This window comes from Homalodisca vitripennis, chromosome 3 (assembly GCF_021130785.1).
Source record: "Homalodisca vitripennis isolate AUS2020 chromosome 3, UT_GWSS_2.1, whole genome shotgun sequence".
Classification (NCBI taxonomy): domain Eukaryota; kingdom Metazoa; phylum Arthropoda; class Insecta; order Hemiptera; family Cicadellidae; genus Homalodisca; species Homalodisca vitripennis.
The window spans coordinates 172,670,364-172,686,583 of NC_060209.1; the positions used below are offsets into that span (position 1 = coordinate 172,670,364).

Consider the following 16,220-nt stretch of genomic DNA (forward strand, 5'->3'; position numbering starts at 1 on the left):
ATGGTTCAGCATTCAACATATACTTAGTTCCGACATCACAGATCATAACAATTTTGATGCCGTACTTGCTTGGTTTATTCGGCATGTATATTTTAAACTGGCAATTACCCCGAAAAGCTAATAGCTGCTCATCTATAGTAAGATAAGGCCCGGGCTCGTAATTTTCGATGCATGTTTTATAAATGTACCCCAAAAAACTCTGTTTGGAGCAAACTTGTCAGTTGTTTTTCTTTCATCTCGAGTTTGTCGTCAAATCTTAAACAGTGAAGAAGAAAACCAAAACGTTTTTCGCTAAAAGCAGCTTTGTATATACTTCTGCTAGTAACTTTATCAAACATAATTTCAGTACTCAGATGGTTATCTTTATGTACAGCTGAAAACGACAGTATTCCTATAATTGCCTTAATCTCAAGGGAATCTGTAACCTGCAAGGTGGCTGTTATTTCATTATAGTTTGCTTGAGACGAAAATCGTTTGTAAACCTTACTATATTTTCATTAATAAAAGAAAGAAAATTTTGTGATGGTTTAGTTGCATTTTTTGCTATTCCTTTTACCGTTGGTGCAACATAAACAACGTTCATAGCTCGGGTCCTTGATGAAGCTGTTCTGGGTTCTTTGGTCCAACAATAACTATTTTTTCCTCTAATAACTCTAATGGTTCTAGCACAAGAAGTCTGTTCAACACTACCTGTATCCTGTTGTGAATTTCCAAGGTCCCGTTGAGTGGTAGAAGGGTTCTGCGGATTCCGCTGTGATGTACCAGGGTTCGGTTGTGACGAAACGCTTATTTGCTGTGATGTACTAGGAAGTTGATTAGGAATATCAAGTGAAGAACTTGGACTGTCCATTGACTGTAATACTCTACAATACTGGTCTTGTGTCCCACTGTGGTGATTTTCTTACGTTTGGGCTCATTTTTGTCGTAGTCGTCTTCTTCTACGGATTCCTCATCAGAAGATGGTTCGTAGCTGTCTGTCCCAGAATATGACTAAATGTTATTATCTTCCTCACTACCACTCAATCCAGGGTCTTGGGAACTACACTGTCATCTGGGACATCAAATAGCCTGTCAATTTCTGATAACCTAAGAGCCATTGCAAAAAAAACACAATATGTCAATTAAATTTATTTAAAAATGGAAGTAAATCCATATTTACACTTATAAATCTACTGCACCATTCATACGATACCTAAAAAATTATAACTACTTTACAACAGCAAAAAAACTAAAACAACACCTAAGCGGTACAGTTGAAAAATAATAACGGTAAATATTACGACTGGGTAGTTCACGGTGGCGGCGGTGACACTGACCTTGGCCATAGTGGACGGAAGATTAGCTGGCAGGACAGGTCTGCCAACATCGATGTGGGAAAAATGTAGCGAAATAACTGGGGCGCTTCGTAGAATTTACGAATGCTTACCGTTCCAGGGTTAAATACTTTTATTATTCTTCGTCTCTCAAATAGAGGCACATTTTCAAAACATTTGAGCCTAGTACACCTACAATCCTCACTAGTAACATAACTATTAACTCTTATTTTTTCATTACGTCGCTCGTACGGCCATGCTTTCGTCTTTTCTGAGTTGTTTTTTGATGTAACAACATCGGAATCTCCACTAGCACTGAACTCACACTCAGAATCACTATTCATCACACCACGGTGTTACTTCAAAGAACACCACTAACCACTAACATACATTCAACTGGTAAACAACAGCACAAAGAGTCGTGTGGCGCGACGGGACATGTGCATAGCAACGTGACTCATTGGCCTCCCCACTATACAAACTGGGCCCTGAGCGTTTTTCCCACTGCGCGCTATGACTGAAAGCGTTTTCCCCCCTTAGTGCCATTAGTTTTTTTTATAAATTACTGTATATCGGTAGCGTTTTTCTCCCTTTTGTTTTGCGGGGTCAATAGAGACGGAATTGAACTACAATAATGCATAAAAACCTGAATTTCCAAATTTTTGGACTAAAGGCGTTTTTCCCCCTGACTCTTCAATTGGAAACTGTCGTACAAAATTATTACAAAAAGAGTGTTATAGGTCACCGATAACCATGAAAGGGAACTGAATCATCTCCTGGAGAGATCCAGTGAATTTTCAGTGACATCAATGGTGTGCCCCAACAGCATTTTCAATTACATTGTAGACCACGGTTATTTATATCGTATATTCAAAGTTAAATAACGCGCATTTTTTACCCTTGTATGCCCGAGAACGGTTAAACCATTGGAGCTAGCTCGGATCTGACGAAAAATCGTTAGTCAGGAATTAAGTGAACTACAAAAAACGTTGCTCTATCTTCCATGGTTAAGTAATAAAACGCTAGAATAATTGACATTCCAGAGATTTGTTCACTTAAAATAATTTTTCTAGCCCGATAGCGGGCGAACGGTTGGTCGTATCTCAAATCTGATTGACCCGAAAATTAGCAAATAACGTGATCTACAAAAAAGGTCTAGGGACTTTTTGCTCTATCTCCATCGGTTAAACGACAAAACGTACTTAAAGTGAAATCTTTGATTCACTGTGTGTAGTAGATAGAGCCTGGTGAGTTCTGTACGGTACGTAACATCGTACCTTACGCTGTGTCAAACACCGTTTCAATAATTATAATTATTTTTCTGATTATTCTTTTCTGATTTTTAAAGCGTGATAGTTGTTGAACGATTCATAATAGCCTTAATATATTCTCAGAACCTCTTATTAAATAAAGTGATCTGCGACAGTCGGGTAGTAGATAGGGACAGAGTAAATTACATATCTTGTATGTTCACAACTTGAATCCATTTTTTACTATGCAGACTTTTCGTAAATAATTAATACCGATCGAAATAGTGGTTATAGGTAATATCTAGTGATGGAAATTACGGTTACTTTGACGTAATAGGTTCCAACGTTACGTGACGGAGCCGTAATAGGTTCCAGTAGCCTATTATTTTTGTCACCTATTACGGGACAGCTCCGGCTCCGCCTGGCGCTGTGGCTCCGCTCGCGCTCGGCCGGTCTGTCACTGTCACCATATTATTTAATGGTGACAGTTACGTTACAGCCGTAGCTCTCGTAACTTCAGCAAACACCCGTCACCGCAAACACTGATAATTCAACTTAATTTTTGAAATTACAGGTTAGAGTTGCAATACTAAAACATATTATTATTCGTAATTCTAAATTGCTTATGAACTAGTGTGTCATTTAAAATTTACTTAAGTTAAGTTACTATTAAGTCTTAAACCAGGGCTATAAAGTTGATAAGCCAATACCTTTTAGAATGTAATTTATGAGATACAACGTATTGAAAAAATATACAAAGTATATTACAACTACAATATGCAAGTAAAAATATACAACTAAAAAAACTTGTACTAAAAATATGTCGGCATTATAAAACAACAGCTCTTAACACAGTTTGCCTGACATATAATAAGAAAACTAAACTAAGAACAACTAAAAAAACTTATTGCACTAAATATCTGTTAGCATTTAAAAACAACAGTTGTTCACATCGTTTCCCTGATAATCTGGTACGTCGTTCTGTAATTATGTATCCTGCTTTTGAGAATAATCTCTCACAGGGGACCGATGTTGCCACTGCACAAAAATGTTTTTTTACAACTTGTGACAACAGAGGGTAAAAAACTTCATTTTGTTTCCACCACAGTAGTGGGTTTTCTGAGCGTCCGATGCATTCCTCGTCTAAATAACGGTTCATTTCAACAATTGCAGCAGATGTCTTTGAACCTGAAAATACAATGAATTATTGTAAGTGGATAATAAAGTGTTTTAACACGTAATTGAATATGACAGCAGATGCCTTTAACCCTGAAAATACAATTATTTTAAGTGGATAATAAAGTGTTTTTTAAACCCAATTTAATATGGTTTACAGATTAATATATTTTAACGTACCTGACGGTTTCTTGGATGCTATCATCTTATCAAGGTCTGCCCAGATAGAAAACTTTGCCTGTTTTGTAAGAGGCTGATTTCCATCGTCTTTTTCCTGACTTCCACTGACAGACGTCACAGAAGTGCTTGTCTTCTTGCTCCATATGGCTGACATGAGCTCAGTGCAGTAGGTTTTTATGGATCCAGCTGATTTTTCATCTGAAAATACTGCAAGCTTGAAACGTGGATCTAACAACGTCGCCAAAGCTATAGTCTTGCTGTTTTCAATGTTAGAAAATCTGGTTTTTAGTCCTTTGAGCAATTCATCAACTACACGTTTGGAGACTTCGCTTAGGGTTTCTTTTCTCATTTTATTGCAGACAGAAACTAGTCCATTGATAAATCCAATCACTTGGCTAGCTGTAAGGTAATTTTCCCCAGAGATATTTCTGGTTACTTCTTCAAATGGTTCCAGAACCATTACCAATTCGGAGCAAGTCTTCCATTCATCTTCGGTGAGCACTGGAATTTCTTTATTGATTAAAGCCACTGTCGTTTTAACAGCATCCTTCAACTCTGAAATTCTTTGCAACATATAAAATGTTGAGTTCCATCTTGTAGCTACTTGTAGAACTAGTTTTTTGGGTTCCAGTCCCAAATTTTTCTGTACTTCCCTTAGCTTCTCTGTAGCACTAGTGCTTCTTTTAAAATGAGAAACTATAGCTTTTATGCGATCTGTTAAGCTCTGACAAACCTTCAATGCATCCTGCAAAATTAAATTAATTGTATGGGCGAAACATCCGAAGTGTTTTAGTTTTAGTTCATTAGTTATAGCCCCTACAATATTACTGGCATTGTCAGAGACAATGATCATGATTTTGCCTTCAAGGTGAAATTTTTTTACAATTTTGTCTATTTCTACCGCCAAGTTTACACTTGTATGAGAAGATCTGATGACAGAACACTCAAGTAAAATTGATTTTAATTCAAAATCGTTAGAAATGTGGTGGGAAGTTAGAGCCATATAACTCTCTGTGTTTGAAGAGGTCCAAGTGTCAGTTGTCAAAGTAACATTTGATACTGTTAGCATTTCTTGTCGAACAGCATTCAAACACATCTCATATTCTGCTGGTATCATAGAAGATGAAATGGTTTTTCTGTTTGGCAGAACATAGTTTGGATTTAGACCATTGACGAACTTTTTAAAACCTTCGTCCTCTACTACTGAAAAGGGTTGGTAATCTTGAACAAACACATTTAAGAGGAGCTTGTCTAGTTTCTTCTTTTGGGTTTCACTAATTTTTTTCTGCTGAGGTATGAAGGACCTAATGCTTGGTTGGTTATTTGGTACAATATTACACATTGAACTATTAGTGGCAATGTTGTCAGAATTTACATTCTGCATGGCAATGTTGGTGTTCGATGTAGTCCTGTTTAAAGTAGAGGCCAAAGAAGGAACAGCAAGGGGTTCAACCACATTTGATACCGGTAAGTGTTTCCCTCCTGGCGGTGGCAAAGCAACAGTGGTATGTTTTCTTTCTAAATGCTTTCTAAGGTTAGAAACTGTAGTTTTAAAACTTGCCAATTGACCACATAAATCGCACCTAGCAATTTTACTTACGGGATCCGTAGTTGTGAAGTAAGACCACAAATAACTAGTCTTCTGTTTTCTGTTCATTTTGTTTCACACACCAGTCACACAAAATTAAAGATATTAACTACAAAAACTGAGTGAAACTATTAAACACAATTTTATTAATGTATAAAACTAGTGGAAAAAGTCCAAAACACTACTATTAAACTATTAATACGGTTAGAACTGTCAATAACCAACTTGAAATGCACAAACACGATAGTAGCCCTCAGAGTCAGAACGCAAGTGCATTGAAGTTTTCGTGTCATAACACGACACGAATGGTCTGTGAATCACGTGTGAATGACGTGACAAAACTCAAATATAGTGACAGCGGTAACGTAACGAATCCAGTGTCAGTGACACACCGTTCGTTCCGTATTACTCGTAGTTTTTGTAATAGGGTGATGGGTAGAAGTGACAGATCCAGACTGTTTCTCAGATAGCCGTTTACTAAGTAACTGTTATGTTTACGTGACAAAAATAATAGGGTGTTTGTTGTAACCTATTACAACGGTGACGGCTACTACGTGGTAATAGTGTTATTAAATCCTATTACGTTCTGTAACGACCATCACTAGTAATATCTGAGAGCAAATCGTTCAAAATAAATTATATATTGTACTAAAAAAATTAAAGTTTTTAGTATCACCTAGGTGCTCTAAAGTGGTATAATATATCGAAAATTTGTAAAAACTGGTAATATATTTGTTTTGTAAATCAGCACTTTTTTACATCTAATTGTTGTTTTAGTATAGAATTTTTACTGCGAATTCGAGGTTGGCGTTGTATCCGTCGATCATCTACAATATCTTGACTTGCATAGAAAGGTTTGTAGAAGGCCTTCGCGTCAGAAGGTATCAAATTCATTATCGATTTGATGTTTTTATTTTTAACACTGATAATGGTCTATCATTTGGCCAGAGTTCTGGTAAAGGCCCCTGAAACATGTCCTCGGGGGAGTTTTGCCTGCCTACAGTTTTCTTTCTAATTGATACCTCTCGATGCTGTGCCTCGTCGAAATTACTTTTGAAAAAGAATGAAAGAGGGTCACTTTTACGTACTTCAATCTCTCTAAAACTGAACCAGTTAATTTTTGTTTTCTCCGTATCTTCTTTTCTATTTGTTACACCCTTCTCCAGGTCATCAGTAGAAAGGAACTCATTCTTTTTCATCTTGGTGACGATGAAAGGAGTTTTTCTTCTACATGTAGGCATAACACCAATGTAGTCATCATCTGTGTACACTCTCTGTTGGGTTTTTAAATAAGACTCTATGTCTCCTAGAGATGTGCCAAACTGCTGTTTCAAATAAGCAGCTTGTCATCATTAAGCAGCTTACTAAAAGCAGTTACCCTTAGCAATACTCATACTGGCACATTGTTTCTGTTTACCTGTTGTTGACTGCTTATTGCTTAACCAAATTTAAACCTGCTTTTCATTAAATTATAAGATCCAAAAGTTATACATAAATATCAAGTAATTACAGCAAATACTACAAAAACAAGGTTAACAATTAGTTAAAAATGGTGAAATAAATTGATTTTTACCTTTTTTATATAGTAGTTTAATTCAAAGTTTAAAGTATAGCGTACATAGAAACAAAACAGAAAGTATTATTTTTTCCTTAAGTACAATTCAAAAAAAAGAATCAATAAAATTAGAATGTATACCTTAAGAGCGAAGATTTAATTGGGGTATTCATATAAAACACTTGTTCAAAATTAGTTAGGATTACTTACTCGTTGTGCAGGTTAAAACACTGTGTAAGTAAATATTATGTGAAAGTAAGATAAATATGAAAATAAAATGTATACTAGTTGTATATAGGTTTAAAAGTGATCATTAAAATATTGTGTTCCTAAATTTGTATACAGTGTATGTGTACCATATAAATGTTGTTTTCAAATAACCTAACTTAAATGACGAAAAAGTTACCTAAGTAAACTTTGTAAAATGTTTAATGGCTAACAAAGTCTTAAATCTTAGATCTACTTAGTGTATTTTCTTCTTACAACTACATACAATTTACAAAAGGATAAATAAAATTATTAGGTATACGCTTGGAATGAAGATTAAAATAAGACCTTCATATAAAACATTTGTTCAAAGTTACCTACTATTACATACTCTTTGTGTAGGTTAAAATACATAGGTTTAAAAGTAATAATTAAATATTAAGTGCTCATAAAAAAACGTTATATATGTGTACCACATAAATGTGTTTATACTCATATAACCTAACTTAAATGACAAGAGTAAAAAGTAACTTAAGTTTACGTAACAACTTTGGTAATCTGTTTAATTGCTAACAGTCTTAAATCTTAGATCTATTTAATGTGTTTTCTATTAAGATTCAAGAAAACTGATTCTCGGACCTTTGAAGGCTTCAATCTTGATCTTCGTTCACTTGTAAGGAGTCCAGTTTTAGAAAACTCACGCTCACAAGGTACCGATGTAGCGACCATACAGAACCGTTTTCTAACTATTTTTGCTAAAGTTGGGTAGATGTGATGATTTTCGGCCAACCATTTTAGAGGATCCTCTTTTCTTCGCAGAGCAGGTTCTTGTAAATATCTTTGAATTTCTATAATTGCACTGCTCGTTGCATTTGTGGATGGCTGTTAATCTTTTTTGAAAGGTCGTCAAAGAGAAACCAAACATAAAATTGTTGTTTCTTTGCTTCGTCTTCATTTGTTTCTTTACCTTCTTAATTTTGTGGTTGTTGAAGGGTTTGTTTGGTTGCATTGAATTCTTGAACTGCTAAATTAGTCACTGTTTTTTTTTTTTGTTTTTTTTCACTAGTTTGCTTGACTCTGTGCTGAAGGAAATGAATTTAAATCTCGGATCTAAAACTTTACCAATTGAAGCATGTCTGTGTCGCTCTATATTGTTGAACCTTGTAGTAAGTCCCTCTTGCAGTTTTGTTACAATACCCTAAACATTTTCATGAAAAGGCTTATTTTTCAGTAAGTCACATACATGAAGCAACCCGTTTGTTAAAACAATCATTTGGCTGGCTGTCACGTACCCCCTTTCCACTCATCTTCATAGTGACATCTTGAAAAGGTTGTAAGACTGTAGAGAACTGGGAGCAAATATTCCACTCCTCACTTGACAAACTTAAATCTTCTCTCTCAGAAATAGCTAAAGAGGATTTAACAGCATCCTTTAACAAAATTAATCTTTCAACCATGAAGTAGGTTGCATTCCACCTCGTAGGTACGTCTTGTATCAGTTTTAAAGGATTGGAAACGCCTGAGTCTTTTTGAAACTTTTGTAATTTTTCTGAAGCTAAATTACTCCTTTTAAAAAATGAGACAATATGTCTCCCTTTCTCAATTACTGTCTGAGCAGATTTCAAAGCATCTTTTACGATAAGATTTAAGGTATGTGCGTAACATGCAAATTGTACATATAGGTGATAAATCCTATCATACTGCTTATGTAACAGCTGGCGTACCTCAGGGCTCTGTATTGGGGCCTGTACTTTTTTTGGTAATGATTAATGACCTAAGTAGTAATATTCCCTGTCACATTACTATGTATGCTGATGATACAACCTTGTTAAGTCCTAATAACTCAAATGACATAACACCCTTGGCTGCATCTGTAAATAATCCATTGACACAGGCAATCTCCTGGTTTGATGCAAATGGTTTCTTTTTAAATTCTGACAAAACCAAGCATTTTTTTTCTCCCCTAAATCTGTAAATAATATTCCTAAAGGCTGTGATACTTCTGTGGTCTTACTCGGATTGCATATTGATTCTAGGCTAAGTTGGAATGTACATATTGATGTTGTTTGTAAAAAATTAAGCAGAGTAATATATTTATTAGTTAATTTAAGAAAACATGTCACTTTAACGTAACTGAAAATGGCATATTTTGCTTATTTTGAGAGCATTATTAGATATGGCCTTGTTATCTGGGGAAATGGAACTGGTATGGAAAATGTTTTGATGTTACAGAAGACAGCTCTGAGAATACTTACTTATTCTGAATCTCTAGCCCATTGTAAACCTCTTTTTGTTGAAAATGATATCCTTATTATTGTATTAATTAATTAATTTCTACATATTAGAAGTTTTAGTTTTAGTAAAGAAAAATATTGTTTCGTATAGATCAAGAGGTGATATACACCAATATGAGACTAGGAATGTGGATAAACTTGATCTGGTTCGATGTAGGCTTACCAAAACTGCGCCCGTAGGGGGACGTCTTACTCTGACGTTTAAAGGTTGGCGACCTTTCGTACCCCGAGCTAGTGCCAGACACATCTCCAATCCTGGCACTTTTCCCCTATCTCATCCATAAATCCTACCTATTCCTAATTCCTCCCTTTTCCTGACTGGATCGTGCTATTGTTTGTGGGGAGTGCTTGAACTGCTACACTCTGAGAAGGTGTAGCAGAAGAGAGCTGATGTGAGCTTGCTCTGCCGAAGCAAACGGTAGTATGAATCCTGGTGCCAGCCACTTCGGTCCCTGGTCAGGAAGAGATTATTGGACAGAAATTTCGGAGATTTCTGTTGCCACGTGCGAGCCCGAGTCGTGCGTGAATTCCCGACTCGGTTAAACGAGATAACATCGGGCCCCGGGGAACTGGGGTAGGGTGCCCTGCCAAGCTTTGGCTGACAGGTTCCCGAGGGTATACCCGTTCCCGATGTCTCGGCCTGCACCTTTTATCACGATGCGATGGTTCAAATATTGAATGGCTACCTCAAACCCTTCTCAAGAACAAAAAAATAGAGTTGTAGAAAGAGATTCTAGTATGGATCTGGAAAAGAAGCGTGCCTTCTCTTCAGAATCTGAAGAGGAAACAAACAAACAGAGAAAAACTGCAGATAAGAAAATTAATATTCAAAATCTTCCCACCCCACTTTTTCTAGTATTTAAACACAAAGACGAATCTCAGAACTTGGCAAAAGTGAGCCCCTTCCTTGTTAACAAGGCTCTATTCGGAGTCGGCGGCTCGCCGTCTTCTGTTAGGAAGCTTCGTAATGGAAGCATCTTGGTAGAGGCTGCGAACGCTCCACAGGCTCAGAAATTTCTCTCCATGAGATCCTTTTACGACAAAGTAGAAGTCGTTGTCCATCCTCATGAGACATTACATTTCTGCAAAGGAATTGTATTCTGTCGCGATATGCTATGTTGCTCAATTGAAGAATTGAAAGAAGAACTGAAAGATTGTCTTGTGACTGATGTGGTGAGAATAATGAAGGTTGAACACGGTGTACCGACACCTACACCAGGTCACATTTTGACTTTTGCCCTTCCTCATCCACCAGCCACAATTAGAGCAGGATATCTTTCTCTCAAGTTCGTCCATACTTTAGAAATCCTCAGAGGTGTTATAAATGTCAACGTTTTGGGCATTCAAGCAAAACTTTCAATAACCCTGAAACGTGTAGTCTTTGTGGAAAAAGTGGTCACAGTGACAAGGACTGTGCCGGTGGCGAAGAACAGTGCGTCAACTGCAAGGGCAAGCATCCTTCAAGCTCTCGCAGCTGTAAAGTATACATAGAAGAAAAGGAAGTGCTAAAAATAGTCACTAGCGAGAAATTATCTTTCGGCGATGCTCGTAAAGAATATAGGAAACGACTTGGGCAAACAGCGAAGAAGGACGTATCCTATTCTCAAGCTGCCTCTGTCCCTGTGCAACCGAAACCGTGTTCTTCCTGCTCAGCTCTGGAAGGCATGGTTAGAGAACTAACCCAACAGGTTGCTGCTTTGGTACAACAACTTAGTGCCAAGTCCTTCCCATATAGTGGAGGCACTGATATACCAGACCTTGCACCTTCTGTGTCTGTAAGACCGGCTACACCTACTCAACCCAAAGGACGGAACACTTTAAACAAGCAACAGTCTACTGAAGGGCAGGTTGCTGCTCAATTTTTAAAAACCCCTAATGCTGGAGGTTCCAGCGTGACGGGAAAGAAAAATATATCTCCGGAAGCACGCCAAAGACTTGTTTCTGGGATAAATTAAAAAATTGCCTCTAAAGTGGTCGAACGGTCAAAGGGTGCCAACAGAACCCCTCCCTCATACCAGTCCTCCGCCTAATGGAGGAGGATTTGTTTTGATGACGATCTTAGGCCTCATTCAGAAATTGAAAAAACTACTGTAAATTTTAAACAAAATCAAGGAAAAACAAAATTACTTTTAAAACCTAATTTTATATGAATATTATACAATAAAATATTAACAGACTGCGAAGCCATCTGGAAGACCTGAACCTACTAGAATCACAAATAAAACCAAATGTCATATGTATTCAGGAGACCAAGCTTCGCCGTGCATGCCAATTTTCCATCAGGGGATGGGATATCTTCCGCCATGACAACCATAATGACGGACATGCATGTGGAGGAGTTATGGTTCTCGCGAATCCTTCTCTGAATACAGTGGAGGTACCTTTGAACACACCTCTACAAGTAATATGCATAAAGATTGACATACCGTTTAAATTACATATCTGTTGTGTTTATATCCCCCCGCCACCAGAATGTCTTCCAAGAGAAGATCTATTGGACCTTATAAATCAATTGCCTCATCCTTTCGTACTTGTGGGCGATTTGAACGCCCACCATCGTGTTTGGGGCTCTACTACTTGCTCTCCAAGGGGCAACATGGTTTCCAAGGTCCTTGATGATCTGAATCTTGTTTTGTTGAACGATGGCTCGCCAACTTATCTTTGCCCGAGAACAGGCTCCTGGTCAGTATTAGACCTAACCGTGTGCACACCACAAATTGCTTACCGCTTCGATTGGTCAGTTTCCTCTGACCTTTACGGTAGCGATCATGCACCTGTCATAACTAAAGTTCTCGATATTCCAGGTAATGTGCCCCAAAGACCTAAATGGGTGCTTGATAAGGCAGATTGAGACAAATTTAAACAAATTTTACAGGCACCAGATGTTTCAACATCAGTAGCTATAGACTCCGCCGTCAACAAAATAACTGTTGCCATTTCAAGTGCCGCTCTGGAAAGTATTCCAAAAACAAAAGGAATCATAAAAAGAAGAAACGTACCTTGGTGGACAGAAGAGTGTAGGATATCGCTTCGGGAGCGCAGGAAAGCCTTGCGGATTTTTAATAGATCTCCGACCGAGGAAAACCTCGCACGATTTCGTCTTGCCAGAGCTAAAGCTCGCCTCATATTTAAAAGATGTCGACGAAATTCGTGGAAGGAATTTACTTCTTCGATAAATCGTACCACCCCTTTATCTCTGGTGTGGAGGAGACTAAAGGCAATTTGCGGAAAACAGCCACCTCTGCCTATTCTTGGTTTAAGGGTGAACGACATCACATTAACCGAGCCGAAAGATGTGGCAAACGCTCTGGCCTCGTCCATTTCTAACGTGTCGAGGACGACGTCCTACAGTCCTTTGTTCCAGCGAAATAAAGTACAACATGAAGTACAGCCCATAAATGACAATAACTATATAAATCCCTTAAATTTATTGTTTTCCCTTGACGAACTAGAATCTGCTATTTCTCCCATTATAAACTCACCTCCCGGTGCTGACGACATCCACTACGCCATGTTGAGAAACCTTCCTATAGAGGTTAAAACGTGCCTCTTGTCCCTTTTCAATAGAATTTTTCAAGAACGCAACTTTCCAAGTTCATGGCGTAACTCTTACGTTGTACCATTATACAAACCTGGCCAAGACAAGTTCTTCCCTACTAGCTACAGGCCTATGTCGCTTACCAGTTGTCTTTGTAAGATACTGGAGCGGATGGTAAATCGTAGACTGGTATGGTTCCTAGAACACAATAATCTCCTGTCTCCACAGCAATGTGGTTTCCGTCAAGGCCGTTCAACTCTAGACCACCTAGTATGTCTAGAGTCGTCAATCCTGAATGCTTTCCTGAACGGAGGCAACTTGTTGCTGTGTTTTTCGATATAACAAAAGCGTATGATACAGCTTGGCGTAGGGGAGTTATAGGGACCCCCCTTTCAAATTGGGGCGTCGGCGGTAATATGTTATATTTTATTAAAGGTTTTACGGATGAACGTTCTTTTAATGTAAGACTGGGAACTCATTTGTCCGACACCAAAATTCTTGAGAACGGTATACCTCAAGGGAGTGTCCTTAGTTGTACTCTCTTTGCTGTGGCCATAAACAGCGTCACTTCCTGCGTCAGAACTCCTGTCAGATGCTCTCTATTCGTAGATGACTTTGCTGTGTTTGTCCCTGCCAGGAGGCTGGCTACTGCAGAAAGGTACCTTCAGCTCACCATCCACCGTCTTGAAGATTGGAGCAACCAAACCGGGTTTTCTTTTTCTCCTTAAAAGACTAAATGTATTACTTTTTCTCGACTGAGGAACGTCGCTGATCCAACTCTTAGGATAAATAGAATAATAATCCCAGCGAGTCGCTGTGTGAAATTCCTGAGGTTGTGGTTTGATTACAGACTGACTTGGGTTCCGCACATTAAAGAACTTAAGGCGAAAAGTCTAAAGACACTTAACGCGATGAGAGCTCTAAGCGGAACGAAATGGGGTGCAGATAGAAAATGCATGCTTCAGTTCTACAAGGCATATATTCGACCTTGTATTGATTATGGATCACAGGTTTATTCTTCTGTCAAGCCAACAGCCCTTAAAATGTTGGACTCAATCCATCATTCTGCTGTCAGATTGGCTACTGGGGCTTTTCGTTCAAGCCCCGTTGTCAGTCTTTTAGCTGAGAGTGGTGAGCCATCCCTATCTTTCAGACGTGTTCAATTGGCTATGAACTATTTTTTTAGTTTAAAATCAAGGCCAGAAAAATCCGGCCTGTGAGGTTGTCCTAGACACATCACTTGCTCCCTTGTACCACAATAAGCCTAATGCCCCCGCACCCTTTGGCATTAGAATCCTGTTACATCTCGCAGAAGTGGACATGAGAGCGATTGATGTTGAAGTATGTCACGAGATGGATAGACCACCATGGACAGTCAGAACTCCCAATGTAATACTGTCGTTATTACAGTTGAACAAGCAAGACGCATCACTGTTGTCCACAAGCTCCTGTAGAGAAATATTGTCATCCTGTTCACCCTGCGATGTCATCTACACGGATGGCTCAAAGAGTGAGGCAGGAACGGGTTGTGCCTTTGTAACTTCCAATACAGAGTACAAATTCTGCCTTACTCCTGAATCTTCAATATACACAGCAGAACTAACAGCTATCCTGAAATCATTAAATATTGTAAGTCCAAGAACAAATACGGTGGTAGTGTGCTCGGATTCGTTAAGCGGTCTTCTGGCTATCAAGGACATGTACTCCAAACATGTCGTGGTTCGTAAGATCCGCTGCGCTTTGAGCGAGATGATGTCTCGGGGTATCGCAATTACGTTTCTATGGGTACCTGGACATACTGGAATACCTGGTAACGAGATCGCAGATAGGGCAGCAAAGGAGGCAATCTCTCTGACTCCATGTACTAGGCGATCAATCGCGTCCGATCTTAAGCCGATTGTAAAGTCACGACTACAACATCAGTGGAATGTATCGTGGGATCAAGTGACCAATAACAAACTTCGGCAGATTAAATACACAGTAAAGCCTTGGTCGACTGCTTACCGCACTAACCGTAGAGAGGAAGTTGTACTGTGTCGACTTCGTATCGGACACACTCGCTTCTCTCACGGTTTCCTAATGAGTCGTGGTGATCCACCGCAATGTGCGGAGTGTAAGACCCATACTAAGACCACCATACAGATTCAAGCTCGCACAACAGTTACTCCTACTTTCAGAGATAAGGTGCAACAAAATACGAAACCTGCCTTATCTTTGGAAGAGAGAAAAAAACTCACCGACAAACTAAAGAAGAACATTCAAACAAAATCAGACAATAGATCAAAATCCCTAGTAAAAAAGACTAACTCATCCTCGTCCAGATCCTCACAATTATCACTTGATGATGATATGATTGAGGACCCTTTGGAGATGCAGACGGAGTTCCAAACTGTTCATGGTAACTTCCGTCCTGTGTCTAAGCAAAGAAAAAAAATTACGATGAATTAGCACAAAATAAAATATATAATATTAATATATGCTGTTACAATGGAATATTAATGGTTTGAGAAGCCACTTTGAAGACTTAAAATTACTTATAAATACAAGAAAACCTAAATTTATTTGCCTACAAGAGACAAAATTGTCTCCTCATACTCGTTTCAAACAAAATGGTTATGACATCTTTCGCTTAGATCATCACCAACAAATTGCCTGTGGAGGTGTGGCTATTCTAGCAGATTCTTCTGTTAATGCTAGAGCCTTGAACATCGTCACAAACCTCCAGGCAGTAGCAGTTTCAATCGACGTTCCTTTTAAATTAACCATCTGCTCCATATATATTCCACCTTCCCCTTTTGATTTATCTCTTGATGATCTACGTGACCTGTACAGCCAACTCCCTTCTCCTTTCTTGATGGTTGGTGATTTCAATGCACACCATCGCTCTTGGGGTTCCAGCCATTCTGATCGGAGGGGTAACATGGTTGCGGGATTGTGGGATGAAGTGACAGCGGTCGTTCCCAATGACGAGTCGGCCACTTACATGTGCCCTAGGACTGGCATATGGTCGGCAATCGACCTGTCAATCTGCAGTCCCGGTCGTGGCAACTCGAGTGCATTGGTCCGTACTTCCCGACCTGTCAGGGAGTGACCATGCGCCCATTGCCGTGGCTTTTCAA

General features: G+C 38.7%; 1 protein-coding gene across 1 annotated transcript; it reads right to left on the reverse strand.

Moving 5' to 3' along the window:
- Positions 1–2,903: 2,903 nt before the first annotated feature.
- LOC124357792 (zinc finger BED domain-containing protein 4-like) lies at positions 2,904–6,097 on the reverse strand. The gene is made up of 2 exons (XM_046809846.1): positions 3,920–6,097; positions 2,904–3,751 (listed from the first exon to the last, which is right to left on the reverse strand). The coding sequence occupies exons 1-2, from the start codon at positions 5,574–5,576 to the stop codon at positions 3,468–3,470; spliced, it is 1,941 nt and encodes a 646-aa protein (XP_046665802.1). The 5' UTR covers positions 5,577–6,097; the 3' UTR covers positions 2,904–3,467.
- Between the last annotated feature and the right edge of the window lie 10,123 nt (positions 6,098–16,220).

Coding starts and splice junctions, on each gene's coding strand:
- LOC124357792 (XM_046809846.1), bottom strand. CDS start 5,576: ATGAACAGAAAACAGAAGACTAGTTATTTGTGGTCTTACTTCACAACT. Junction 3,752..3,919: donor AGCATCCAAGAAACCGTCAG/GTACGTTAAAAT, acceptor TTGTATTTTCAG/GTTCAAAGACATCTGCTGCA.